At 28.7% G+C, this 26,947-nt stretch overlaps 1 protein-coding gene and 1 long non-coding RNA gene across 2 annotated transcripts in view; one reads left to right on the top strand and one right to left on the bottom strand.

Annotated features, from left to right (window-relative positions):
• The window catches only part of LOC107455400 (inhibin beta C chain-like), a 33,914-nt gene extending 11,829 nt beyond the window's left edge, over positions 1-22,085 (top strand). Inside the window, exons 2-3 of the mRNA XM_016072954.3 lie at positions 19,075-19,374; positions 20,585-22,085. Coding sequence (XP_015928440.2) covers positions 19,075-19,374; positions 20,585-21,045 — 761 coding nt within the window. The 3' untranslated portion in view covers positions 21,046-22,085. The remainder of the gene's footprint in view (positions 1-19,074; positions 19,375-20,584) is intronic.
• On the bottom strand, positions 3,650-5,046 carry LOC122270348 (uncharacterized). Its single transcript, XR_006225746.1, has 2 exons — positions 4,654-5,046; positions 3,650-3,794 (listed from the first exon to the last, which is right to left on the bottom strand). It is a non-coding gene; the product is annotated as an uncharacterized lncRNA (long non-coding RNA).
• Positions 22,086-26,947: the final 4,862 nt, after the last annotated feature.

The raw sequence follows: 26,947 nt of genomic DNA, 5'->3' as shown, positions 1-26,947 counted from the left end.
GCATTTGGTATAAATCAATGGTAAAAATTTAAAATACCACAGTACGACTCAGTTCTTTGATATTATTTGGCCTTTTATATTCAGCAATAATTTTGATCCGAGCATCAGCTGGTTTGACGTCCTTTTCTTAAACATGTCCCAAAAATCAATTTTTAAAAAAGCACACTTTTCTAAATTGATAACCAAACCAGCTTCTTCAAACCAGCTTCTTCAAACCAGCGCCATTAGATTCAATCGGTAACTGGTGATAAGCTCTAATAAAAGCCACTGTAGAAAATACTTTACAACCATGTAATTGGCTATTGAAGTCTTGAATATGTAGCAATATATACTGATCAGGTATTTAAACTTCGGTAATCACCTCATGGTCTGTAGCTTCCATTTTTCTTTTATACCATATGCTAAGGAAAGGCTCAAAAATTTTTTGATGGACGGATTCCTTGCTCAATCCTGTATTCAAATTCTTTTCATGCAATTTTCAAGCTATCGGGTTCCAAATGTTTAGGTTTTGAAAAATACTAGTGAATCAGCTGTTATAATATGATGAGTGAGGTCATGTTTGATCTCTTTGACTGTCGAATGTACCAGAGTTATATCTTTGAATTCAATAGTTGGTAAATTCAAGGATCAGTAGTTTCAGGCGGCATAGTATTCAAATTAGTTGACGGAACATTGACTAGCCGATCAAAGGATTTTAAAGATGTAGTAGGATCTATTAATTTTCTTTTTTTTAAATATCAACTAAAAGCTCGTATTTATTAATAAAATCAGCACCTATTATTGCTTTAGAAACATCAGGGACAATAACGGCCCAACAAAATTTTCTTCATAAGCTTAAGACGTGTGCACTTGCGAAGCGTTAGATGCACACATATTAAATTTTGGATCTGGAACTTTTTTCTGTTTCGAAGAAACTGGTAAAATTGTAGGAGTTTCGATCCCTATAATTGGAGTTTCGGCAATTAATGTGATACTGATTTCTATCGGCACTGCAGCTCACTAACTCCTTTAGGAGTGTCATTAATTTTGTTTTGTATTGTTGACAAATTAAGTTTTTCTGATGTAGTCACTTCTGAGTTGCTTTTGACAGAGAATTCGATAACGTACCAGCCGCGAGTTTCTAAAATTTTATCACCCATTTTAGTCAGTTTATCGAAACCTCAGTGCTGATAGCTTAAATGGCTTGAACTTGCTGCCTCAATTTTTACAACCAAAGTGGTTTTAAGACATTATCACAATTGCCCATTGCCAAACTGTGCATTTTAATGCCTCTATCACACGAGAGAAAAATATGTGCAACTGCAAATGTAACTGCAAGTGTAAGTGAAACTAAGCGCAATTCCTCCCTTCGGAGTTGCCGAAAGGGTTGCTTAATTGCCTGAACGGTTGCATGTAATTGGGTTACCATATTTTGTTATTTATCTTTACTTTTGGCTCATATTTTATTTTATCATATTTTATTATATCATAGTTTCTGAACGATGTTCGTAAAGGGAGGAAAAAGAAATCACAGACGTTGTAGAATATTGATTGATTTTGATTTAATTTTTTACATTTGTATTTGTGTTAAGTCTTTTTTTCAGCAGCAAATTAAAATTCTAAAAAACTTCATTTCCCCAATAGTGAAGTAGCATAGTATAAAAAGGATTATGATTTCTACCTCATAATATGAGATGATATTAAGATATCATTGAATTTCTTTCTGCGTCCCTAAAAGGATAAGAAGGTGAAAGGGAGATGGACTTAAATACATGCTGCGTCTCTAAAAGGATAAGGGTGTGAAAGGGGGATAGACTTCAATACTATCTGGAATTTTGAAAAAAAAAATTATCCTGATTTGAGTGACTAAGATATAAAACATGATGCGTAGCGTTTTGAAAAGTGCTTAAAGATGCTTATTTTCGATTTTTAAAGTCCCTTAAAGGTGCTTTTCTTAATGGGTGTTTTTAAAAGGTGCTTTATTTTCCCTTTTCGAAAATGAAATTTATGAAAGGGAATGTCGATTTTCGCCACGTATTATGTAAAAACGTGTTTTTCACATTTTTCTATTTCACGTTTTCAGAATTCATTCAACCACGATCAATTTCAGCGTACCGTCAGTCCATAGCGTATGAAAGCGCCAATCATTTTACAGGTTTGGTGAAGTACTTGCGAGTCCGCATGTGCGTCTAGTGAGCTGGGTTCGGTGAGATCCTTGCTTTCTCATGTGCAACTCTGCTGTATTTTGCAAGATATTCTCAATTTCAGGCTTTATTTTTCACCCTCTGAAATCGAACCGAAAAATCTCTTGATCATTTTTTAATGGCTAATATAATCAAGAAAAGAGTTCTTTGTCAAATTCTAGTTATTTTATCATGATCATGTGAAGTCTGAGATTTATTTTGCATTTTGTCAATTTACATAGTGCTTAAAAATATTTTTTGAGTGCCTAAAATGTTCTTAAAAGTTGCTTATTTTTTGTTGAATTTGGCTCCGCACCCTGTAAAAGCATAGTTTATTTATATATATTTACTATCTAACATGCTAGCTAGGCAAGTGCGGTATCGTTATCTATGTATACGCTAAATCGAATGAGAATAAAAACAAGCTGTCTGATTTAATAGTTTAGCTACTCGAAAATTTATAAAAGTTTCATGTGTAGAAAGGACAATTTTATGACTTATACCATTTTATGCAACTGACATTGCTATCTAAACAAGTAAGGCATTTCTTCAAATTTAATTTTTTAAGCTTAATTAAAAAACATAGTCCTTTGAAATAATTCTTTAGAAGAAATGAGGGTTTAATGTATGAAATATACAATTTTTGACTTTCCTTTTGCTCATAAAATATTTATAACATCAAAACTATTAGTTCTATCAAATCAATTCTATTTTTTTAATTTAGTCTAAAAAATACATAATAAATAATGTCTATACTACTAATGTCTATACTTGTCTATACTACAATGTGTCAGAATTTTATTGTCATCAAATTAATTTACATTGCATTAAGGAATCATCACGCCCGGTGGCTGAGCGGTAGCTCTTCGCGCTGTCGTGCCACAGGTCCCTGGTTCGATCGTCGGGCCGAGCAAGGTTGACTCAGCCTTTCATTCCTTCAGTGGGTCGATAAATGAGTACCAAGCATACTTGGGAGCTAAACACTGGGGGTTTCACGTATGGCTGACTACCTAACCGGAACAAATGCTCCTGCATCCCAGAGCCCAAAGGTCAAGAAAACTGAGATGGGCACAGAAGGCCTTGGCCCTCTGTGGGCTGTGCCGCTGAGTTTAGTTTAGTTTTTAAGGGATCATCAATTTTATTCATTTACACATTGCATATCAGGAGTATCACTTTTATGAAAATTATTTTTTCCAATTTCTTAGTAAAATTGTTTTTTAAATATAAGAGGATTTTCAATGTCATACTTACAATTTATTATTGTAAAATTTAAAACATTCTTTATTGATATGAGATAATTTAATTAAAAATTATAGGATTTATTTTAGGACAAATTTATTGTAATATACAGTATATAAATTAAAATTTATTTATAACTATGAAAAAAAAAACAATATTTTATTAAGAACATACTTTTTATGTATCATATTATTTTGTTACAGACTTTTACATGTTTTGTTTTGCATTTTAAATAATACAAGAATCAATTTAAAAAACAAAACATTTATTGTCAAGTGAAACATTTAGAACATTATTCATTTTCATTTCTTATTTTTTAATTTCTTTCATAAAAACAGTATTGCATCTCTTTCCTTCTTCACCAGACAAACCTTACAGGATTATACGAAATATCTGAAATAAAAGAAAGAAATCACTTTCATGATAAAATTTTACCAACACATTATTAGAATAAGAGAGATTAAATACCATTAATTTGAAATCATTTAAGTCCTTAGGTATCCCCTTTAAACTTATTTTAAGTTTGACAGATATTTTGATTAGAGTTCTAAGATTATTCTATACACTAATGAAAGATGGCAGGTATATTTGGTTTTGTAGTTCTTATGTTTGGATTGAAATTTGTTTTAAGAAAAATAGATTGTATTTATGATCGAAGACTATTAAAAATTTATGTATATTGAAAAATTAGTAAGGTACACTTACATACTTACTGTCATTGTAGAAAAGCTAAGTATCAAAATATAAATGTGAAGTATAAATAAAAAGTAAAGTATCATTAGTAAATCATCACACACACAAAAAAAAAAAGAATTGAGGGGATGAATGTAGAAACAGACAAGGAGATTGGAAATTTGCATTTTAGATTTTCAAAAATTAAAAGAATTCTTAGGGAAGAATAAAATAATTAATTCACAAATAATTATAATAATAAAAAAATTTCAAATAATCGGACACATGCTTTTACAATCAACAGTAATAAAGTTTAAAATTTGAAAATAAAGAAATATAATCATTATTATATTTTATGTTATAATAATGTAACAAAGTTTGGCGAGTTGCTTGGCGAATATTTCAAAGTAAAGCTTTTCGCCAGTATAAATCTTTACATATATAAAAATAGAAATTATTTCTATTTAAAGTAATTAAAACTTTGATCGGAACAAATTATAATAAGTTTTAATTTTATTAGCTTAAAATAAATAAATATTTTAAAAGAAAATTTATCTAGAAAATAGTGTACTATACTCACCGATACTAAAATGATGTGCAGGTTCCTGTTATGGTAGTACATCAACTGCATTGAGATGGTTATTTCATCGTGTGAAAGTATTTTTAATGCTTTGATTTTAAAGAAAATGTTATTATTAAACTAAAAAACTGTTCCGTTTCGTCTATAAAAAAATTTCATCCGATCATCCTCTTCACCAACGTCGCCGCCATTTTTATTTACATTTGTATACGTCATCACATAAAATTGAAACGTCATAAAAGCAAACGATCTGATTGGTTCATGAAAGAAATTGCCTGAACGGTTGCAGATATTTCGTGCAACCGTGATTTCTATATCACACGAGCAATTTTTGGAGAAATTTCACTTACAGTTGCACTTACACTTGCAGTTGCACATATTTTCTCTCGTGTGATATAACCATAAGTATCAATTGACTAGGGCGTTTATTACTAAGATCTAGTTCAGAGAAGAGTTTTTTTAGCTGAACACTTTCCGAATCACTAAAACTAGCAATAAGTGTTTCCTTTAATGCGGTATAATGCTTTTCTTTCGGAAATGACAAAACTATATTACATATTACTTGCCATAGTCAAAGTTTTCTATTCCAAGGCGTCCCGCAGTGGACTGATCGTTAAGACACGGTTCCCAGCAGATCACCGAAGTCAAGCATCACTGGCTACGGTCAGTGTGCGGGTGGGTGACCACTTGGATCAGTCTGCGTAGGGACCGAGGGTGTGCGGTATTAGTCCTCGTTAAACTGTGCTACCGTAAAGTGCTCGACTTCGCGCGCTGGTCATCGGGCTACCGAAGCGGGGGTGCCACCCCTTCCGCAGAGGATCGAAATTGTGATGGCATGTCTTTGGATCATCCTCCGGGATGTTTCCCAGACCGTCGCCAATAGCCCATTGTACAGCTCTAGTGCGACGTAAATTAACCACAGCAACTATTCCAACGCATCAATGACAGTGTTATACTTTGTAAGTTCAGCCGAAACAATACAATCCTAAAACTGAACTTCAATGTGTGCAAACCATAATTTTGGAGTTTCATACAAAACAGTAGGAGGTTTCACAAAGGCGCCTTCAATACATTTAGAAATACTTGAATTATGGAGCTCTGCATCTCCTGCGTTAGGCATAGCTTAGTCTATGGTTACAACGATTTGTAAAAATCACGTCCGGATCACTAGTGAAGTGAAATAAATAGCTTGAAGAATAAACACATTTATAATTACTATATCCATTTATTTCCAATTTATATCTAACGCGTTTTACTTAAATTTGTTGTTGTTGTTGTTGTTCATTTACGCCGCACTAGAGCTGCACAATGGGCTATTGGCGACTGTCTGGGAAACATCCCTGAGGATGATCCGAAGGATATGACATTGAACGGAGGACATTGACGGAGGATATGACATTGAAATTTTGATCTTCTGCAGAGGGGATGGCTCCCCTGCTTTGGTAGCCCGACGACCTGCGCACGAAGTTGAGCACTTTACGGTAAAACAGTTTAGCTAGGACTAATACCGGACACCCTCACTCCCTACGCAGGCTAATCAAAGTGGTCACCCACCCGCAGCAGCCAGTGATGTTTGACTGCAGTGTTCTACTGAGAACCGTTTCTTTACGATTAGTCCACTGCGGGACAAAAGTAATCTGTGAACAACAAAAATGTAGGTTTATTTAAAGAAAAACTATGCTTTTCTGACTAATTTGGTTACTTAAATATCTGCCAGCCTTAAAATAGCTAAGCCACGGAAACTATGAAGATTGTGCCTTGTACTTAAAAGCACCGATAATTAGGCCAAATTGTACTTGGGATGTAAAGTTTTTCTTAATTTTTTATTTTTATTTTGCTTATTATACATCCAAAATTGTTAAACCTAGGAAAAGATAATATTCAATAACAATGGTGAATGTGAATTTTCTGCATCTTAAAAATTCAATCAATAGCAGCAAGTTATCTAAATAGAGATTCTTTGTATTTAATGATCGCCATACTGCGTTATAATAAAATATTGCGTTATAAACTTAGCATTAAACAATATTCAATAATTGTGATAAACGTGAGTTTCTGTCTATAATCTATTAAAATTATTAATTGAATAAGTGTTAGATAAAAAGTTACTATTACTACGCAGTAACAAATTATTAAATTTGTTGCGTATTATTTTACGACGCAATTTTAATAGTTGGCTCTGAAACGCTGTTTTGAAATAACTATCAGTGATTAGCGTTTTTTTAAACTTCTTTATTTTAAGGTCATGTTCAATCAAGGTTTTTGACTACCGAAAAAAATGGTTTGATTAGTGGCATAGTTCTGCTGATTGCGCAGTCCAATATCTATCACCAAAATTTCTGGAAATAGCAGGGTTTGATTGATTTCATTTTGCCGTGTGTAACAATAAAAAACATAATTGCCCTTTATTCCTCTTTCCCATTTTGCATCTGAACAAGATTTGAAGGGAATTTTAATTATTTTAAAATTTTCTATCAAAAACGACATGTTTTGTATTTTAAAATCAGATTCCAACATTTTTAAAACAATTTTGTTTTTTGTTCTAGTTGTATTCGAATTAATTTTATGCTTTTCAAAAACTCGTCCCATTTTTTTTTCTTTTTTTTTTAACCTTTTGGTGATTTTTTTCTTGAAACTTTCAGACAAAAAGAATGTTTTTCTAAAACTATTCATTTCCTCATCCGAGTTTTCTTTTTAATATTTTACTTAGATTAAGTTTTTTCCCAAAAGTTTAATCAAAACATTTATCCAATTTATGATTCAATTATGAGGGTTTTTTTTGGCGTTTTCCAAAACCTGAACAATTGCAATCCTCAAATATTTATTTAATTTTATTTCTTTAATCTATGCATTTTTTTAAAAACAAATCTCCAACTGTGTTATTGTTGTTGATTTACGTCGCACTAGAGCTGCACAATGGGCTACCAATTGTGTTAATAAAAAGCATTACTGCTCGAAAAAAAACATCAAGCTTGTGTGAATAGTGAACTTTTAAAAAAAATCTTAAAAATTTCACTCTTTTGCATTACAAATATAGAGCTTTCAGTAAGAAGTTAACTTAGTTAAAAACAGTTAACTTAGGGTTAAAGTTTTAATCTCTGGTATTTAACCACTTTTTTTTTCTTTTCTTCCAGACGTGGACACGTACCTAGGTTTGCAAAACCCTTAACCGTATAGTCCACGCCTGGCCGACAGTCTAGCTCGCATAATACACAGCACATAAGCAAACAATTACAAAATTCATAACTACGCCACAAATACAAAGCACAATTGCCATATTTAACCACTGTGAAGTTAATTTAAAAAAAGTTTAATACTTAAAGTTTTGATAAATTTAAAAAAAATAAAATAAAAGAGTTCTATCGTAAAGAGCTGCCAAGTTATTACCTGGTGTCTGTCAAAATTGACTGGTGATTAAAAAATCAATTAAAAATTAATGGATAAAGACAGAAATTTACAGATTCTTCTTTCTGCTCATAAAATAGATTTTTTTTATAGTGCGACTTTTAAAATTAGTAACAAAATTCGCCGAAAGATGACGTTGCTGATTGGAAGCCATAAAACAATGTTCTCTACCGTACGTCATATCATTGAAACATAAGTATTTGCATGCGTGTCTGACTTGTTCTCTGACGCTATTTTTGCAAACGGTGGGTATTTTAAAAACATTGGTTTCAGTTTCGCTTACTTATTAGTGCTATCTGTAGCTAATTTCGAAATTTGATGATTGATACCTTGGTTGATTTTTAATATTATTATAGCTTTTAATTTGTCAATAATTTTGTATAAATATAGTTTCTATTTTTTTATGTTATATTTTGGGTATCAAATTGAGTTATATTAACAATCGAAGTTTCAAGAAAAGTTTTTGTGATAACTAAGATATGTTCAAATCAGTTTAGATGGGAACCAAAAAAAGGTTCAAAATCACAATACAGGTAGTTTAGTACAAGTTACCTCTTCAATAACTATTTTTAGAAATGTGAGAAAAATAATTCTAAAAAGTATACTAATTGGGCATCCCAAATTACTGTTTAAACAAGAAAAGAACTCAACTAACAAATCTAACGAATCGAAGACTAGCGAATCACTTAAGCGGAAGGGAAGACAAAAACACTTGTCTGATTTCGAAAAGAAAACAGAAAGGGTTGTGATTCGAAATACCTCCAAGTTTAATATTTTTTTATCCGCCTCCCTCACTAACGTTTCAATAAATTTTAAGAGTGTCTTTTCCTCCTTTTATAAAATAGTGATCTCTAACGTGTATACTTTTCGACTTCCTATTTGATAAGCATTCTAAAAGTATACATTAGAAGTGGCTTAATACGGAAAGCCTTACACTGTCCTTAACAAAATAAAGATGAAATAAAAAAATTAATCCGTTACTATATAAAGAGTAAAAACTCATTTATCTTTTGGAAATTTAGAAAGGACAACACTTATGCTACGCACTTAAGCATTCAATGAAATAGATTAATTTAAACACAAATAATTTTTTTAACTGTTATGAAATTTGATCATATTATTATGATGTGGGAACAATTTAAGAAAAAATTGTCCTTGACTTCAGATAGAATATGATAACTTTAGTTAACAAATATTTCATCAATATCTCGAGATGATTTCTAGATTAATTTAAATTATGATAATGGAACGCAGTTTGGAAAATTAAATAGTTAGTTGGTCGGAGATTTTATAGCGCAATTATTTATTTAATAGTCTTTTTTTGTAAATTAAACGTTTATATATTTTATGATTTATTAAACATTCTATTTAATTTCCTTTTTTTATTTTTAATTTATCACCATCATTAAATACCCGATCTTTACCGGATCTGCGGTTAGATCAAAATTCAATTTTTTAACCTTGTAATTTTGAATCTTTCCCAGAAAACAATGGAACTCCTAATCAGCATTGGGAAGAGATGGCTTTCAAGAAGGCTTGTTAAGAGAAATTAACCCGCTTTGCGCTACATCGAGCGAAGAACCATGAAAAACTCTGAAGATTGGCCCCATGGCGGGGATATTCAAACTTATCTGCTTACAGCTGGAGAAAGCGATTCGTCAGCACGGGTAGTAGAATAAGATTTCGTCCACCGCCGTTGGGATTTGAACCTGGTCCGCCTCATAAGCAGGCAAGCGCTTCATGTTTTCAGTCATCAGGACTTTCTATTTCATTTTGGTAAATTTCGGCGTTCGCCACAATAAAAAACACACTAATCTTGTCATAAAAGCAGCCCGCAGGCCCAATTCGTATTGCTTATCTTTATTAACGAAGAAATATCTATACAATTATTTCAAGAAAATAAGTTTAATTAATAGGAAACGTGCAAATTTTTAGCCATAGAAGCATCCTTAATGTTATTAAGCAAACGATTTTTATATTTTCTCTGCGATCTATTGCTTTGTATGCTGGTTTTTTTTCCATTTTCAATTCGTTTCTGAGTAAATTAAACATTTTTAATTTTCATACCTGTTAAAAATTGAGTTTGACTTTTCTGCTTTTTTTTTTTTTTTTTTTTTTTTTTTTTTTTTTTNTTTTTTTTTTTTTTTTTTTTTTTTTTTTTTTTTTTTTTTTTTTTTTTTTTTTTTTTTGTAAAATAAAGGCAAGCATAAAAATATTATATTTTTTAGAGGAAACTCAGATGAAGAAAAAAGCTTGATTTGATACACATAAACGCTATCGCAAACTGTAGAAAGTATTTTAAGGAAAGCCGTCGCAAACTTTAAAAAGCATTTTCATAAAAAAAAAAGGTTTTCCAATTTTCATACTCTTTTTTTACTTCATTCCTAGCTTCAACCAATTGAAATGACGAGTCCCATGACCAACTAAAGTCAAAGCCGAAATTTTTGCGAAACAGAAACATAGTAATTTTTAAAAAACAGCTGAAGTTCTGTTTTTTTTAATTGTTTTCTTAGTGAAATGACTTTAAAACAAAAAAAGCTTTATAGTAATTTGTAGAAGGAAGATATGCAGGACTCGTTGGGGAATGTAAAAAATCGTTTCACAAAAAAAAAAAAAATGATGTAGTATAAATATAGCAAACTACTTTTAAAAACAGCAAATAACAAACTAGAAAAACGATAGTAATAAATAAAACAAACATTATTTACTATGCTTAAGTATAATTTACTCTACTTATAAATGAGGTCAAATAATAAAATAAAATATACCATTTTAATATCAGTGTTACTTTGTGCTGGACAGAAAGTGTTAACAGCTCCCAGTATAATTTTAATAATGAAGTACTGATTTAATCATAATAAATTGAAATCACTGTATATTTAAATTACTGAAGCATTTAAAAAACAGATAATTATTAGCCATACGTTAATATTCCCTCATACTAATATTTCATAAAAAATTTTTTCATCGAGAACATGTTTTCTTTAACCAACAAATTTTACATTATATAGAATCTCTAAATTTGAATGAATCTTCGGTTTAGCATTTCGTGCAAAAGTAATTTAGTAGATGTGATCTCTCAACTTGTCATTTAAAAACTCTATTATATGATTACTGTATTATCGACTGCCATTAATTATTTAGTCTAATACGAAAAAAAGTCAAATAAAAAATATATCACTTCCGAATAAAATTTTTAATAATTTGCTTGATGCTGATTTTAAACTTTAATTTTAAATATTATCAGTATAATTTATAATAATAATAATAGAATTCAAGATACTAATATATTAATTATAATCGCATAATTTATAGCAGTAAAGTAATAATAATAATAAAATTACTTAGAACTGTAAGAAAAAAAAAATTCAGGCTTTTATAATTTCCCATTAAAAAAGTTTTAAGAATAATTACATATTAAAATTTTTTATAGCTATTTTAAAAATGCTGTGCCTATATTCGATATCAGGAAGATTCACTAAATGCCAAAGTATTATTGTAGTCAATTTTAAGGCGATAAATTAGATGTCTCAAAGTTACCCTAAGGTGGTAAGTTTATAACGCAGAAACATTCTTAAAATCCTTGCCAAGGATTATAAATATCCATAATAAAGTTTTACTTACCTTTGAAAAAAAGTTGCTCAGAAAAAATTATTCAGAGCTTCATATTGCAATAACTTAAATGAGATATCCAAAACATCCTTGTTATACTCTATATTAAAATAAATTTTACATTTTTAAATTTATTTGTTGACAAATAAAGATTGTCTATTAAAGAACTAAAAAGGTTTATTAAAGAAAATCTGACTAATAAACATGATATTAACCTGTTGATAACCTGTGAAATTTCTTGTAAATTGATTGATTGCATCAGATGTCGTGCCCACTTAAATATAAAATTCTGCGGGATAGTTTAATCCCTTTTAGGACAAGAACAGACATTTTATAAAATTTGGTATTATTTTCATTGAAATATGTTTAACTTTCATTCATTAAGACACACGCACGAAAAAATGATGTATGAAAAATAATATTATATTTGAGAAATAAAATGGTGCGCATAAGCACCATTGGTCAAATAAATCGAATTTATTTTTCGAACCATTTTTGGTACATTTTGGAATCATTTAGTGGAGCACTAGTTTTTAATGATGTTTGCATATTTACAGAACTTTCAAGTTTAATTCATCATAAAAACATGTGATTAATTTCAAATGGAATAGTAATGGATTCTCAAAAAGTTGAATTGTCCATAACCGTTTCAAGTTAAAATTCTCCAATTGAGTTAATAATATTTAGATATATTAAGAGCCCTTGACAATAGCAGATATTTGAAATTAGTGAAAAATATACGTCACAGTGTTCATAAAAAATATTTATCGAAGTGGTGCTCAGCACTTGAGTTGAAAATGGGTTAAGTTTTAAATATTGTCGCATTGCATATGGTTAAGCATCAGGTCTTGAATATTGGCTGAACATCTGATGAATATAAATGGCGAAATAAAATTCTGATTTCATCCGAATTTCAAACACACTTTTGGAATATGCAGACTTTTGCAATAAGGAAAAACAATGGCAGCATGAATCGCTTTTTCTTAAGTATAGCATAATAAAAGTTTTATAATGAACAAAAATATAAATAAATAAAATAATTAAAAAAATAAACAAAATAATTAAAAATTAAACAAAATAATTGAAAATAAATAAAATGATTAAAAAATAAATTTTAAAAAAATTAGTAAATAAATAGAAAATTACAAATAATCTTTTTAACTTTTCAAATGAAGCCCATCACACCTTAAATACTTGCTACTGTTTCAATAAGCTAATAAAGTAAAATATACTTCAATCGTTGATTATAGAAAGATAAACTTCTCATGAATAAACACTGGTGTTATCGGTGGCATAATTAAATTGCTTGGCCATTCATAGGGTTTTAATACTGATATTTATTTCCATCATTCATTAACTTTTCTAGATAGTAATGCAGTCATCAAAATGCAGGGAGAAGGGAGATTCTAAGCATCTTCATTAAATCAATTACTTTTTTTTTCATATCTAATCTGATGTGTACTTGAAGCTATATTTTATCACGTCAGGTGATTACCATTACATTATTATAATGGATAACATTCAAAATGAAACTATAAAATAAAATACAAGTTAACAACTTCCGTATTTAAATTCAAAATTATCAAAAGCTAAAATAGCTGTACGCTTTTACTAGCTAATAGAAACCTTGGGTCCTTCTGCAATCTCTGTTCTGTTCATATTGAAAATTTGTTTTATTATTAAAGGCAGTTTTTTAAATATAAAGATGGATAGGAAATATTGTATATACATAATTAGTACCAAATATTTTAATATGAGATTTTCTTTGCTTAATATACAATCTACAGCAGTAGAACTATTTATAATTTAGGGACTGTCTTAGTACATGCTTATTTTCTTCAACAAATTAAAGAAACCTTTATGAAATAAAAATGCGATCAATGAAATTCCTTTCACAAAAAATGGAAGCAAAAAAAATAACTTCGTTTCTGTAAGTTATGCGAAATTTTAAAGAAAATTTTCTAACCGATTATTGTGCCGACGTCGTTGGCTAATTAAAAAATGCGATAATATTCTTTAGTGAGTCTGCCACTTTTTAGGCTTTTTTGCAGTTAATCCGAATATTTTAAGGCGGATTAGAAAATATATCATTCAATTCTCGATTAGTCTGATTTATTTCAGGCAGTTTGCAATTAGCTTTAGTCGAGTAGGCCTATTGTAAATAACCTTATTAAGTATTTTTTCAATAAAGCTAAGTTCATTCAATCTGATATTTTCAAATACCCGAATTTTTATAATTATTCTACGACATATAACACTGATTCTCATCAATGAAAACATTATGAGGATAGGTTCTTTACAACGAATGGGAAGATTTTGACACTATATTTGATATATTCGGGATAGCTCTCGATTGATCTCAAATAATTCGTGTAATTTTGCATTGTTATATTTGTTATAATATTATTTTCGTTGTAAAATGTGTCTTATTACATACCTGCAATTAATTACAAAGCAGCTTAATAAATTCGTAAAAATGAAGAAATTTCTGTTTGGGAAATGTAGTTTTTATCGTCCTAGTTATACCAATTATCGATTAATTACCAATTAATTATATACCAATTAATTATTATTATATAGTTATAAGTATTACCAATGACCAAATATATTGTAAAACCAATTTACAATTTTGCTAAATTATTTGCTATATTTAATGAGTCAATGCAAGTTTTTCAATTTTTAAACATTTTAAAAAGTATTACTATTGATTATTCAAAAATGTTTTGACTTATTATATTTCATTAAAAGGAAGAAAAAAAGGTTTTATACAAACTATAATATATACTATCACTTAAAATTTTTAAAAATGTGTTACTTCTTAGTTTATGAGGCATATACTTGCATTTTGGAAGAAAAAAAACGATATTTTTAATAATAAAAGTTGAAGCCTAATTTCTTCTTGTTTTTTAAAGGAAAATTGGAATGTGGTTTTTTTTCTTTATTTAATATTAACTATCCTCCTTTGACGACCAGCTTGGTCACTTTTCAAATACCTGTGCGGGGCACACTTTTTATTATAAATTACAAGTCATACTTCAAAAGCCTTGATGGAGGGGTAGGACTTTTATTTTAAGTTTCGTTATTACTGAATTTTTCAGTCCTGTTAATTAATTTTTGCGTATATCGATTTACATTGTTTTTCGGAAATTCTACATTGTTTTTACATTTTGAACAAATTCATTAAAAAATTAATTATTATTATTATTTAAAATAAAAAATATTATTCATTACTAGATGGAAGTTGTTTATACACATTTTTGGTTCTTCAATAAATATAAAATAAAAAAAAAACTCAGTAAATGGAGAAGAATCAGTAAATTTATATTTGTATTAGTTGTAAGCTCATCTAAAATTGATCCTGGTTTTGGACAACTTATACATTTCAGTCTTTGTGGGGGAATTTTTAAAGGATTTAGAATAGTATCAGGCCTTAATTTTTTTTACCATCTTTCCTATTTATTTTAAGTTGAGATTTTATAAAATGAACCTGCACGAAAATTTGAAATATTGTTTTGTATTTTCATACTTAAATTTAATCACATTAAAAGATTCAGAGTTTAAATTTTGTAAACATACTCCCATTAACTTTTCTACAACTGAAACTCCTTATTTCAGCAATTTAACGTAAGAATTTTAAAGAAAAAAAACATGTATAGATCCAAAAAGGTAAAACGCATGAAAGTTCGCATAACAAATAGATTTCTTATTATAAATGTAAACAAACTGTTTTAACTTTAAGCGATATGTTACCATAAGTAACGAAAAAAAAATTAAATAAGCCAGGATTAAAAAGCAAGCAATATGATATAATGGTGAATCAAAATGAAATATAATTAGAAACAGGTATAAATATTTATTTTCAACAAAACAAAAGGAAATGCTTAAAAAAGTGAATACAAAACTTGACGATTCTGGTATAAGTTTGGCGAATACTTATTCAGCCAATCTCTTGCCTTTATTTATTTGGTTTTATACCACACAAACACTAATTGTAAAATAAATTATTAAATATTGTTTAAAGGTCATATTTCAAATATATAATTACTTAATAAATGCAAGTTTCTATAAAAATTCTTATATTTGAAAGATAGTTAGAACTGAACAATTCAAGTAACCCTAAAAAGTTATTCGCTTATTTAATTTTAAAGAAACAGACAAAAGCAGGGATTCAGAAAAAATTTCTAACAACTTAAGGTCATTTGTATACTACATATGTAAGCAAATGAATTCAATAAATTATAAATAGATGAGCATTTACCTCATGTAAGCGAGCTGCACTTCCTGGCTGAAAGTTGATTTGATGGAAATCTTTACATTAGAAAGCCTTTTTTTTAAACTGTTTGCCCAATTCATCAATTCAGAATTATTTAAAGTATCTAAATGGGCTTCAAACTCTGACACAAATGTTAACACTGCGTAACTAGCGAACTTGTTTGCTCCATAATGGCGGACAGCTCAGCTCCCACTATGGATAAGCCTTAGTTTACGTTATCAATTGTTTTTTCTATTCTATTTCTTGTAAATCAAGCTCGTCAAGTATCATTTCTCTTAAGTGACACATTCTATATTCTTTCACAAAGATTTCATTTCTTTTACTATATATTTCTTACTTTACAAAAAGACAGACACGAAGCCACCTAGAACATGAACAAACTAATTATGCATCGAATTTGTCAAGTACAAAAAGCAAAAATATATCGCGGTTACCATAAAATACGTAAACAAATAATAAATCTAAGTTAAGTAAAAGACATAGACGAGAAGAAAATTTTATTTCAACAAATTCAATATGCGATATAGCGTTGTATTGAATTAACCTCACGTTAACTAACATTCCAACTTATGCGGAGAAACTTAGCACAATTTTAACACGCCATCTTATGTATAAACGATTAGATGGTGCTGAGGTCATACGTCACGTGTCTGAATATCCTGGATCTTTTCTTCTGGAAGTGCGAGTACTCAATTGTTATCGAAAAATATGTCTGGCATTAGAACATATAAGCAAATATAGAATTTATTTAATTACGTAACAATACGTACTCGTTTCATTTCTTTCAATTTCATTTCGTTTATTCATCTCCATATGGTCGATCAAAAAACAAAAATTATTCATCATCACTATTTTGTATCATTTTTAATCATTCAAAATTTCTTTTCTTGGTGATATCTTAAGGCTACCAGTTTTAATTTCGAATATGACACGCCTTTTAAATTTCTCTAGTGTTATTTTTTTTTTAGTTTTTTCGTAACTGAATTTTCCAGAATTTCAATTAAAGAAAAATAACTGGAGTTATCAACAAAAAAAAGTCATCATGTTTACAACATAATTTTATTTGATTGCTCAGTAAGTAAAAAACTGCATCTGTATTCGTATTAATTTTATGCTCTATATTCATTCATAATAATTAATAGAGTTAAAATACTGGAACTGAGCACGAATATGATTGAGGTAAAATTTTCTGCTAATAGCGAGCTCGATACCTGCTTCATTTTTCGACTGATTTAATTATTTCTATTGATGTAATCTAAAGCACATGAAGAGTATTTTTAAACTATTTTTTAAAGTAGGCCTATTAACTAAAAATGTTTTAAAAATCAGAGTTTAACGGAGTTTTATTTAATCAAGAAATACAAAATTAAGTAAAATAAATATTGTGAAAGCAGCGGAAATTACTTTATACGTGTTAATTAAATTATCAAATTAGATAAATATTGTGAAAAACTTGCCCAACACAGAAAATATTAAATAAATATTTTAGTCAAACAGCGAAAGTACGATGAAACGAAAACATCCAATGATTGGATCTTAATATACTAGGACTCAGTCTTAATAGTTCAAGATCCTAGCCTTAAATATGTTAATTTTTGGATTTTTAACCCTCAAAACATGAAATGCAGCAGCAGTATGAAAAATATGGTACCAATAATTTTATCCCCTTAATATTAATTTCACTTTTAGCGTATTTCACCATATCTGTAAAATTGAGAATGTAATCGAAAGTTTTGCACATAAATATATTTTTTATCCCAAGATAATTTCAAGAAAAAAATTAATTTTTATTATCATTTGTTATTTTTATCATTATTTGTTATTTTTATCACTATCTGTTATTTTTATTATTATTTGTTATTTTTTATCATTATTTGTTATTTTTATTATTATATGTTATTTTATTATTACATGTTATTTTTATTACTTAATTTGCTAATTGTTGAAAAAAATTGGAGTTGTAAAGCATCGAAATTTTCACACCAATTAAGTAATTTGAAAGAAATCGGTCGAATAGTTCTTTAGAGATATAATTTTAAAAATTCGCCCACTTAGAGATGATGAAGTACGTGAAAAGTATAATTAGAATTATGGGAGCCCAAACTTTTCACCACTTTCCTGCTAAAACTGTTGGGACCACATTTTCAAGTTTGCGGGTAGCTCTTCGCTTATTTTGATAGTCAAGATTCCAAATTCGTCAAAAAAAAAGGTGAGTTCATACAGAGAAAGTATGTTCTTGTGTCTGATTTCGTAACTCAAAATATTATCTACACTAATTAATAAGAATAATTTAGGTTAGGCCCTTAACCATTACGATTGAATTCTAGTACGGTAATATCCGATTATTAGATCAAAAGTTAGTTTTTTTTAACGCATTGTACATTCTAAGCAGCGAGATGTATTTCGAGCTCTAAGCTGCTTAAAGTTATAGAAAAAAGTTTAAATGAAGATCTTTTTGAAACTGTACTGTGACAGTAGTCAAGTCTCTTTCATTATTGTGAGTTTTGACAAAACTTGGCAAGTTAACAAAGATTATTTGAAATATCTAGTGAAAACATTCTTCAAACTAATTAGTCTATTTCTTTGTTAACATAAATTTCTGTGCATTTGGGATTGTGATTTGCTCTTATTTTCACGTAAGTTCGTAAAATTTTGGATGTATTTTACAAGTATATATGATAGGGTTGTCAGATTTCAGTCAGACAAAAAAAAAGCTAATGTTTTTTTTCTTTTTTTTCTTTTTTTTTGGTTTAACGTATAAAAAAGTCTGCTTTTATTAGAACTAATATTTTTCAAAAACTGTTATAATATAAAATTGTTAATCAATTAGTACATTGGAGTTATTGTATGTTAGGAACAATTAGGAGCAGCTACTTAGCAATTTCGAGATAGTTTGAAGTAACAGCTTTAATCTTCAAAGAGTTAAGAGTAAAATCTTAAACTACTTAGAACTACAATGAGATACAATGATAAAGAATAATTGTTGCTAAAAAAGAGTACGGATACTAACTAGCAAATAGTTTTACTGGTTTGTAATATTTTTTCAACTAGTGGTACCACACTGAGCACATTTCTTCAGACGTTGTTTTAGGCCTTTCCTCCTAACGAAGTTGAAATTATTTCCTTTCTAGATGACTTTGATTGCGTAGTGGGAAATGACACAGAATGTACTAGATTTGAATTTGAACTGGCTGGAGAGAACCGAACCATCAATTCCATACACATCTGGTTTCAAAAGATTACTCCAAATGAATCACTTCATATATCTGTTCGTCTATGTTCCTCTATGGATATCGATGATCAAAACTGTACCTCAAATGAAATTCTTCAAGAAGTAAAGACTGACCTTGGTTGGACTTCTTTTGAAATATCACCGAAGTTGTTATCCCAGTACCAAAACAAATATCGATTTTGCTCAGTGGAAGCTTATGGTAAAAAGTACTTTTTTTTCTTCTTTTTTTCTGAATAATTATTTCAAAATAAGATTGTTCATTCTATTCAACTTTAATATCATTATTGATTTTTTATCATTATCAAACTATTAAGCTACATTAATTTCATTAAAAAAGAGAAATGGACACCATCAACAGTTTTCTCTCTTTTTTTTTTACTTAATGATAGACATTTGTAACAAAATCGCAATCGGTGATCAACATTTGAAATATCATCCAATTAACAATTAATTACGTTTCACAGGTTGTCCATAAAATACGTGATATGGGACATGTCTGTTATTTGTATCTTTCTAAAAACAAAGTTCTAACAGATGTTAAATTTTGTTTTATATAGAATTTGCAATTATCGCACAGTAATCGCACTACAAGCGTCACATTTATAAAACTGTTGTTTCTAAGGTAGCTTCATCGTCAAAAATTTGCTGTGTTTATGCCCAATTCAACTTTATTTCTTCATTTATTGTTGGTCAAACTTGATCAAAGAAACTTCGTCAGCAAAAGTATTATTCGCTTACAACCAATATTGCAAAAACAGCTTTTTTCCCAGTAACAAGTTACTGTTCTTTAAAACTATTACAATTGTGAAACTGTTGTTTTTGAAAAAAGCTTCCTCAGTGAGAAATGTGATGTTCTTTTACCATTGCTCTTTTAACTGCTCCAATTGTCAAAGAGTTGCATTTGGAACAAACTTCGTTATCAAAAATGTTATTCTCCTTCAATCAATGCTAGTTTAACTTGTTGCTGCCCAACCAATGTTGTTTCAACTTTTTGTTTTTTCCTTGACAAAATTCTAAACACTGTTTGAAAAGCACCATATAAAGCTGTTTTAAGTGAAAAAAATTAAAGTTACAAAATTATTGTGCTTAAAAAAGGCTACTCTTAAAAATAGCTTGGTGTTTCTCTTAAAAATAGCAAGGAAAGCTTCGTCCGTGCGTAAGGCTAATTTACGAACTTCAATTGAAAACTGAACATTTCACTAGCTCTTCATAGTTGTGTTATTATTTTATTTGAAATTAAAGTGCTTGAGTTTTAATATATGTCATTTTATTGCTCATGCTTTCCTTTGTAGAAAAAAATTTAAATTAAAAATCACAACATTAAATTTATTTTCATAACTTTTTAATTATCTTCAATCCATTTTTCTATGCATAATTACTCGCATATTAATATTATTATTTCATTTCAGGAACAAACTTTGAAATTCAAGGAAATCGCCAACCTTTCTTAGTTGCTACATTGAATGCTGCAGCGGAAAGAAAACGTCGAAGCACGCGTACGGCTCCAAACAAAATATGCACGAATCAGTGTTGCAAAATTGATTTCTACATCTCGTTCAAGGAGATCGGTTGGAATTTCGTAGTCTATCCGGAAGGATTTTATGCAAACATGTGTTATGGAAAATGCAGCAACGAAGATCAAAACGCCTTCCCCAGTCATTATCACAGGATACTGAATTTAGCTTTGACCAACAAAACGTCAACAGCAGAAAATAAAGAACCCGTATGGACTCCATGCTGTAGCCCAACTGAACTGAAACCGCTTGAAATGATATATAAAGCTTCTAATGATACCACTACTAACTCTACTCATACACTTGTTCACCATGAAATACCAAATATGATCGCAGAATCATGTGGTTGTTGGTAAAGTTTGTTTGTGCCACACCACAGGAGGAGTATCTGGACCAAATTTAGAGGCAAAAATTCCGCAAAAAAACTAGGATCATGACGAACAAATAATCAGAAATAAAACTTTGTGGTCACGCAAATAATAAGTTTTTTTCCACTTGGTATATTGTTAACACGATATATTGTCCAACTAATATTTTACCAACGCAATATTTGGTTTGTGCAACATTTTATCTATTCGATTTTTACCTTTCCTTTTGTACAAGTGACCTTTACTTTTCTTTTTATCTATACTCTCTGCCACACATGTCATTAAATATTTTTTACATGGTACAGTATCAACACGATGCAATATTTTAACCACGTGATATTTGGCCTTTACCCCATTTTATCTATACATTATTTCTTTAAAATAAAATGAATTTTTAAAACAAAATAAAATAAAATTTAAATGAAATTTTGTATAGTGAAATTATGGAAGATTTAGAGCTTACAAGCAGTATTCAAGAGAATTGGAAAAATTACAAACTTTCCTCGATATTTGACTTCGTAATGGTCTCTCCAAATTTTGTGGAGTAAAATTTCGTACCATGAGAATGTTTATTTGTTATCCACTAGTGATTTGCAACTTTCTTACATTTGAACTCAAGAAATTTTAAATAAAATAAAGTTGGAGAATCCTGTATGAACCCAGATTCTTTAAATCATTGAAATCATAAGCACTGAATCAGTGAAAAAAATCTTCAGTTGAATTGTTTATCAACAACAAACTTATAGTTTAAAAAGAGTAACATAAAATATGTTTATTTCGTGTTTTGTTTGCAGTAGTTGTTATGAATAATCTACTCTGGCATTATTTGTATTCATTCGAGAAATGCAGCAAATGAAATGCCCTAATACGAAATTTGTTTCTTGTTTCATTTTTGTATTTATTTCACTCGAGCATCATTTCAACTTAAGTTATATTCATACTTTATTTCCATTACTATGCATTCATTGTGTTTCTTGTTCTTTTCCATGCGTGTACAATCAAATATATAAAATCATGTGTTCTATGTCTGAATTGAATTGCAAATTCTTTTATTCAAGACTTCGTTTCAGCAGTCTTGATATTTAATTATACATTATGTATAATATAGAGTATTATATAACTTAATAAAAATATGAATTATAAATACCTCTTTTCTGCTTTATAATGAACACGAGCTTTCAAGTATTTTTTATAAATGAAGTAAAAACAAATATCGCCTTCATTTTATTAATTAGATAATTCCATTAGATAACTCAATAACTAAACATTCGCAAATTTTTGGAATTGTCTATCTCTTAATTTATCAGTAAATAAAACTAATTTCTGACCCATTATTTAGTATGTATGTTACAAACAAAGAACATGTGATATTTCTTTATTATTTATATGCACATTACAATTATAAATCTTCATTATTTTAAACAACACGTTTGGTACAACTAGTTAATTTTTTTTTTTTACTTTTTCAAAAAAAAAAGCAATGAAACGATTAAAAATGTGAATTCAGTAAGTAATTTTAGTGGTTTTTTGGACAGGACTCTAATCCTAAACTCTACTCATGCATTAGATTATTTTTCTGCATAAAATCTCAATTATAATTCACCAAATTTTAAGAAAGTCGCGCCTTTTTTTTCCGAAATTTTCATATGTTTTATTCCGGTTTCTTTTTAATTTATAAAATTTTTTGTAGGTCACTATCTGGTTTGAAGAGAAATTTTTAAACTATATTTTGCCAAAAAAATGTCAAATGCATAGGTTGTCTTTGACAAAAACTAATAACAAAATATTAATTATAAAATTTGAAATTAATTATGAAAATTAGAATTTCAAAAAAAAGACTAAAATATTCTTTCTTTTTTTTTATTTAAAAGCTTTTTTTAGTAAAGTACAAAACTAGCAAAATTTTTATCAATAAATGCTTTATCATTATTTTGTTCTTAATTTTTGAATATATTGTTTTGAGTCGAAACTCTTTACCTGACAAAATTCCTAATATATTAACAGAAGTTTGCATAAACTTCTGCATATATTTATTTGCTGTCCGCATTTTTCCCCAAAAATTTAAAACTAAGGAATATGCCAGCCATTTTAAGGAAGAAGGTGTTTACTTCTGGGGTTGAGTAAAAAGTTCATTTCATTTTTTGGTGTCTGGTGTATTTCATTTTTAATTATCCTGAAAGGACTGTCCAATGAGTTGGAATCGTGAAATTTACCAAAAATGCTTGTGATTAGTTAAATATTGTTCCCATTTTTATTTTGTGGTCTATTATTTGGTTATTTTTTCTTCTAATTATATTCTTTTCAAATTATTCAATTACTGTAATCATTTGTATAGTTTTAGTGATTCCAAAGTGGCTCTTTTAATTTTGCTGCATGTTTTTTTGTACTTTTGTTTCTAAATGTTTTTAAGTTTAAATAAACAAAATCAATAGAATTCACTGCAATTTTTCGTCATTAAAATCATACTTGTACAATTTTTATACATTGTAACTATTGAATATTTTCTCAATTCCGAATTTTCCTGTTAAAAAATACTTAATTTCCATTAGTATAGTTGATAGAATATTTATTTAAAGTACTTGGAAATGCAGTTGATTGCGTATTTTTATGTATAATTTAATATCCAAACTTAGTGAAACTTAATCCACAAACTTGTTTTTTGAATTTGTATTTAATTTTTGATTACAATAAAGCTCGTTGAGTGTTTTCTTTTTATCGAAATGATTGTTTAAGAGTAGTACGAAAAGTTTATTTCTAACAGTAAATTTTATTTTGAATATTAATAAAAATTAAAAATGTAATAATAGCGTAGAATAGTATTAAGAAAGATATTTAAGAGGGTAAATAAATATTACAGGTAAATATCGATAAATAAGAAATAAGCAAATAACTTACAGGTAAGTACCTTTCCATCTTTGTGGTAAAAGTATACAATAGAGTGCTCCTCTTATTTTAGAAATTTTTATGTTCTTGCAGAAAACAAGAAAAATGAATTGAAAGAAATTTACTAATAATAAGAAATTGCTATAAAAAGTAGTAAAATGGAAGATTTCATATACAGTAACAGCTTTAAGTTTCAGTGCCCAATTCAAGAGGCACCCTGTTCTACACTCTGACCATTTCTATTAATTTTAAGTTGATGACAACCATAGAGAACTGGATCTTCTTTATTTATTAATGACCATGTTATATAAATTTTTCAATTCAATGAGAATGTACAAAACGGTAAGATGACAATTATCTTTTTATGTAATATAGAGATAATGATATTTTAATGCTTTTTTTTCGGAAATAGATTAAATGCATCTCTTTTTTAGATGTATTAATGAAAAAGAATAAAACTACTATATTACGATCGTGCCTGTAATGCATTTTTATTCCGGTATTTTACCGAAGTAATTTGTCAATACTATGGCAAAATTAATCGAAATTTTTATCTCAAATCTGACGAAGGTTCTTCTGTTTAGCACGAGGTAAATCGAATGAACTGATCATGAAACTGATCATCTGAAACTGATCGAATGACTTTATGAAACTGATCATCTGTTATTATATGGCTGTTAACCATTTATATTTATAACATCATTCTCTTCAAAGCATATATTATCAAAGGGGTAGTAAAATTAGTTCGAAAAAAACAATTAAATAGACATTAAAAAGCATTAAAAAATTAAAATCTATAAAATGTTTTATAAAATAAAATTTTAAGAAATATATTACATAAATTCGAAATAGTTACATATTTGAAAGTGAAAAATGGTGTCTTAGAATTTTTCTTAACGAAAGTTATTAAAAAATAGGTTACATGTGCCCCAAGCCTGAAAAACTTTGATAGATTTTTTAAAATTTGATTTCTGTATTATAACTGGAATAGAATACAACAGACGATATCATTAAAGAAATTAGTAGAAAGTTCTAAGCGATATTTTAATGAACTTAACATTTGATTATATAAAAGTCAAAGCTCTGAATGACTCATCACTATCTCTGATTCTCCCTCTTCCCATCAAGTTAGAAAGCTAAAATTTAAAACATATGTTTTTATAAGGTAAATAGAAAAAAGAATTTAAAAAATTAATTTAATATTGTGAAACTATCGAGATAATTAGGGGGAAATTCGCCTAATTGACCGTAACGCTAAACACATTTTTACCAAAGTGAAAGTCTGAAATTTGAATCATGTGTTTTTTGTAAGAGAAATAGAAAAACAAAAATGTTTTATTTTGATATTTTATAATTAATGGGGTAGTTACCCTTATTTAAAGTTAAGCTAAATAAATGTTTGTCGCAAAAATAGAAGGCTCAAATTTTGACCTCGCGTTTTTTATCAGATAAAGGAAAAACTAAATCAGTTTCATTTCTATATTATGTGAATGTAGGAGTTATTGGGGTAATCACTCTAATTAACACTATGCATGCAATAACACTTTCCAATCAAAATAGAAGTCTCAAGCATGAATCATTTGTTTCTTGTCAAATTATAAGGATGAACTAAAAGAAAAAGTTTATTTTCGATGTTTGTTCATTAAAGTGGTAATTTGTCTAAATGATACCAATGTTTAATAATACTTGCCTCTAATCACAACTACGAATTCGGCGTAACACGGCAAATTTCGGCCATTGAGCTATTAAACCCCGAAGAGATGGAAATTTGTACAGGTGGTCTCAATATAGAATTTTAAAATAAATTGGCCTCCCATTTGCTCAATTTCACTTTAACTATAGCTGAGTACAATAACGTGGAGCCTGGAAACGTTGAGTTCATGATGGTGAGGGACAATATTGCTAAAGAACAAAGAAGAAGTTCGTGTCGGCGAACCAACAGGTTGCCGCAGGGCGCAAGTCAGCTATACAGTAAGTTATCACTATAAGCACGATCAGATGTTTATCATCATAATAGTATCATCAGAAGTCAGTATCAAGTCAGTATGAACTAAGTTATCATCAGAAGTATAAGCACATTTTTCCGTAAAAAGACGTAGTGACATGGCAAAAAAATTAAGTTATATTGACATAAATGCTTTTAAATACAACTTTTAGCACTTTTTAGCTATAAGTTAAGCAGCAATGAGAAGATAAGGCAAACTATTCATTTACATAAAGGTAAGTACAGGAATTTACTTTGACACATATAAGCTATGTTGCTTCTCGCAAGTTAATAATGCCCCCTAAGTAAAAAGCGATTGACACTGAATGCTTCAATCGTTTCATTTATAGTTCTAGTTCCATCTTGTCAAAATTAATTTATGTAATGAAAAATATATTGGTTTGTTGTATAAGTCATTTTAAAATATGTAACATTCGAAAATTATATTAACTTATTAAAGAACTTTCAATTTTCAATCAAAGATAAACAAAAGATATTCTTGACTGTCTCCTATTTTTAATATCAACAAAATCCTCTTCATTAAATGATATCATTATTAATCATTAATTAATCTTCATCATCTTCATTAATCAATAGAATATCATCTTCATTAATTAATAGAATAATACATATTTTCCTCCATCTATTAATCTTTCGTAATCTACCCCCCCCCCAACTGCTGAAGCAGTTGCAGTGGTAATAAGCGCAGCAAGCGGAGGTGAAGCTTCTTTATTTGTAATAATTATTCCTTAATTAAAACAATTTGTCACACACGTACAGAAATAATATACAATCAATGTGTACTTTCGTAGAATATTAAAAAATATCAATTTAAATTTAAACAATGGTACAGTGAGATCCACGTGAGGCATTTGTTAGCACGAAAAATTATCATTCGTTAAGTTATTAAATAGTTCCAAAAAATTTTTGAAAATGCATTGTTAAAATTTTAACACGTTCTTTTTAACTATTTTGTTACTATAAAAAGCTATAGATATATTTTTTTTAAAAATCAAGTCGTTA

Source organism: Parasteatoda tepidariorum, chromosome 3 (assembly GCF_043381705.1).
Source record: "Parasteatoda tepidariorum isolate YZ-2023 chromosome 3, CAS_Ptep_4.0, whole genome shotgun sequence".
In the NCBI taxonomy this organism is placed as follows: Eukaryota; Metazoa; Arthropoda; class Arachnida; order Araneae; family Theridiidae; genus Parasteatoda; species Parasteatoda tepidariorum.
The sequence above is the reverse complement of the archived record's forward strand: the minus strand, read 5'-3'. Positions and strand labels throughout refer to the sequence as shown.